General features: G+C 33.8%; 1 protein-coding gene across 1 annotated transcript; it reads left to right on the forward strand.

Annotated features, from left to right (window-relative positions):
* The first annotated feature begins 344 nt into the window (after positions 1–344).
* Positions 345–2723, forward strand: LOC107932909 (dimethylnonatriene synthase). Its single transcript, XM_016865032.2, has 2 exons — positions 345–1479; positions 1994–2723. The coding sequence occupies exons 1-2, from the start codon at positions 562–564 to the stop codon at positions 2639–2641; spliced, it is 1566 nt and encodes a 521-aa protein (XP_016720521.1). The 5' UTR covers positions 345–561; the 3' UTR covers positions 2642–2723.
* Positions 2724–3442: the final 719 nt, after the last annotated feature.

Genomic DNA, 3442 nt, shown 5'->3' on the forward strand with positions numbered 1-3442 from the left:
TGATTGACTCGTGACAACAACTCAATCGTGTACTTAAATAATTGGATAAATATACAATTGATAGAGATAATAAAATACAATGCATAAAAAATATTAAAATAAAATTTTAGTGGAATGATAAATTTAGAGTTTTAGTATCTTAATAGATGTGAGCTCAAATATCAAATATCACAATTTTATTAATTTCTTAGAAACAAAAATATCATCAAATAGTATAATTTATTAATATTTTTATAATTTTTCTAATCATGCTAAATTTATACTATAAATAAGCTTTACACAGACAATTAATCACCCACCTAAAATATGACCCACTTTTGTCGAGTCAGCAACCTTAAATTACACTTTTGTCCAGTCAACAAAAAAAGTCTATTCCCTAAAAAAGAAAGGATTTCAGTTTTTTCAATACGTGAATTTCTTTCCTTGAATAATAAAAAAAAATCCACTTAAATCATTAATTTTTCTTTTTCTTTTTATAATTTAGCCCCATAAATAAGGTAGTTAGCAGCCATAGTAGTATATGAACCTAAAACTTGAATTCCAATACCTCCCATAATCACCATGGATCTTTGCACTTACCTTCAATCAATTGCAATTTTGTTGCTGTCGTTATATATTTTCTCGAGAAGAGCACCCAAAAATTCCAAGAAAAGTTGCATCCCTGAACCATCTGGTTCATTGCCACTCATCGGTCACCTCCATCTACTAGGTGGGAAAAAGCCAACCTGCAAGAAGCTAGCAACAATGGCAGACAAACACGGCCCACTCTACTCACTCAAACTCGGAACCCACCGAGTGTTGGTGGTGAGCAGTTGGGAAATCGCCAAGGATTGCTTCACGGACAATGACCGAACCCTGGCTACTCGAGCTAGCATCGCTGCTGGGCGGCACATGGGTTACAACAATGCGGTCATGGCACTCGCCCCATACGGCGAATATTGGCGTAACATCCGTAAGATAGCCACGGTCGAGCTTCTTTCTAGCCACCGTTTAGAGAAGCTAAAGCACATACGTTTCTCCGAAATGGACTCGTTCATCAAAGAGTTGTACGGACTTTCACGAAACGGTGCCAAAGTGACCATCAACGAGGCTTTGGAACGATTGACGTTCAACATCAACCTACGGTTACTCGTCGGAAAACGATTTTCCGGTTGTGATTACGAGGAAGTAAACAGCGAACCGTGGCGGTACGGGAAGGCCATTAAACGAGCGTTGCATCTTTCCGGGGTCTTCGTCTTGGCGGATGCTCTACCGTACCTCGAATGGCTTGATATTCAAGGTCATGTTCGTTCCATGAAGAAAACAGCCAAAGAACTCGACTCAGTAATCAGTGTTTGGCTCGAAGAACATCTAAAGAAGAAAAAGGCAAACCAGGGTACCTCTGAAAATGATTTCATGGACGTGATGTTAAATCACTTACCGGAAGATACTGTAATTTCAGGCCATAATCGCGACAACATTGTAAAAGCAACAACACTGGTAATGGTCCCATGACTTGTGCTAGCTTTTAGCTATTCTCAATAGCTTCCGGTGGAGTTTATTTATGGTATCAATACTATATATACTTATTTAAGTTCAATTTAGTTAAAAATATGCTAAAAGTTCTCATAGGTTATGCCGGATTCATGTTGAGCTCTTGCATGATATGAGCATTATATATAGTTGCTAAAATGCAACTTAACTCGAAATATAAATATCAAATTTTATCTAAAATCAATATTTTTTTATAAATTTTTAGGGTTATATGGGTAAAAATATTATATCTTTTTATATCTTTATATTTTTTTTATTAAATATGAACAAATTAGTCCATATACATTAGATGAAAGAGAAAACTAGTCTTTCTATTAAAAATCTCATTTCTACTATTAAAAATTGATCTTTTCTAATGAAATAATCAAATAGTTACACGTGTCATGTGTATTTGGTACTGACATATAAAATTCAATCCAATATCTTACTTTTACTGCTATTAAAACTCTATTGTTTACAGATTCTTTCATTGACTGGAGGAGAAAGTACATCAGTGACAATCACATGGGTACTTTCTTTACTACTGAACCACCCGAAAATTTTAATGGCTGCACAACAAGAGTTGGACCACCATGTTGGAAAACAAAGATGGGTCGAAGAATCGGACATTAAGAACCTCAAATATCTACAAGCCATAGTTAAGGAAACTCTACGATTATACCCACCAGGACCCATCACCGGAATCCGTGAAGCCACCAAAGATTGTCGCATTGCTGGCTACGATGTCTCAAAGGGTACTCGTTTGATTGTGAATCTTTGGAAATTGCAACGAGACCCACGGGTTTGGGAAAATGCCGATGAGTTTCGTCCAGAAAGGTTCATGACGACGCATGTTGATTTCGACGTTAGGGGTCAAAATTTTGAATACATGCCGTTTAGCTCCGGTAGAAGGTCATGCCCTGGAATCACGTTTGGGTTACAAGTTGTTCACTTGATGGTGGCAAAACTAATTCAGGGATTTGATATTAAGACCGCAGAAGGGACTGCGGTGGATATGGAAGAAGGCTTAGGACTTGCCTTACCTAAGCTGAATCCTATTGATGTTGTTCTAAGGCCACGCCTTCGTACGGAGTTCTATGAGTGCCTTGAAGACATGAATAAATACTAGAGATTTTAAGTATTTTATATTTGATTAAATAAATAATGTCCAAATTAAGGTCTTGAATATAAGAACGTACGTATAAATATTATGTTTTAATCGTCACAATCAAATATATATTAAATTTAAGTTGTATGATAAATTGAAATTTTAAATACTTAATTTAAGTTTTATAATCTGTTTAATATCTGGAGTAAACATGTAATGTAGACGTGTGGCTTTAATTTATTTAAACATTAAACACATATACACATATATTATATTCACATAACTAAAACATAAATATGTTTAAACATTAAACACATAATTTAAATCATAATACAAATATCAATAAAAATTCAAAGTCATATAAAATATATGCGGCATTGCCTTTTGAAAACATAATCAACATACATTCGTATATTATACCATATCACCTTATATCATAGCATAATATTCACTATCATAAAAGATAATAGCTAGCTTTACAACATGGCCAAATATACTTCTTTTACATTGCAATTTCATGCGCATATTACTATATTAATATGGACCATTTTTTAACACAATTACCAAATCAAAACATACTAAATTTTATATGCATACTACTAACCATTATGCATACTACTAACCATTCAAACATCATCTATTCGGCCATTAATACACATACAAATATTTTATACCATTTCTATATGACTTAATAAACCAAATTTATAAATATTAGTGCCAAATCAAAACATGCTGATTTCACAAGTTATACATTATACCAAAATATCATATACAAGACCAATTCTTCTCTTATCTATTCGACTAGCAAAATTAACTTATACA

This window comes from Gossypium hirsutum, chromosome A07 (genome assembly GCF_007990345.1).
Source record: "Gossypium hirsutum isolate 1008001.06 chromosome A07, Gossypium_hirsutum_v2.1, whole genome shotgun sequence".
In the NCBI taxonomy this organism is placed as follows: Eukaryota; Viridiplantae; Streptophyta; class Magnoliopsida; order Malvales; family Malvaceae; genus Gossypium; species Gossypium hirsutum.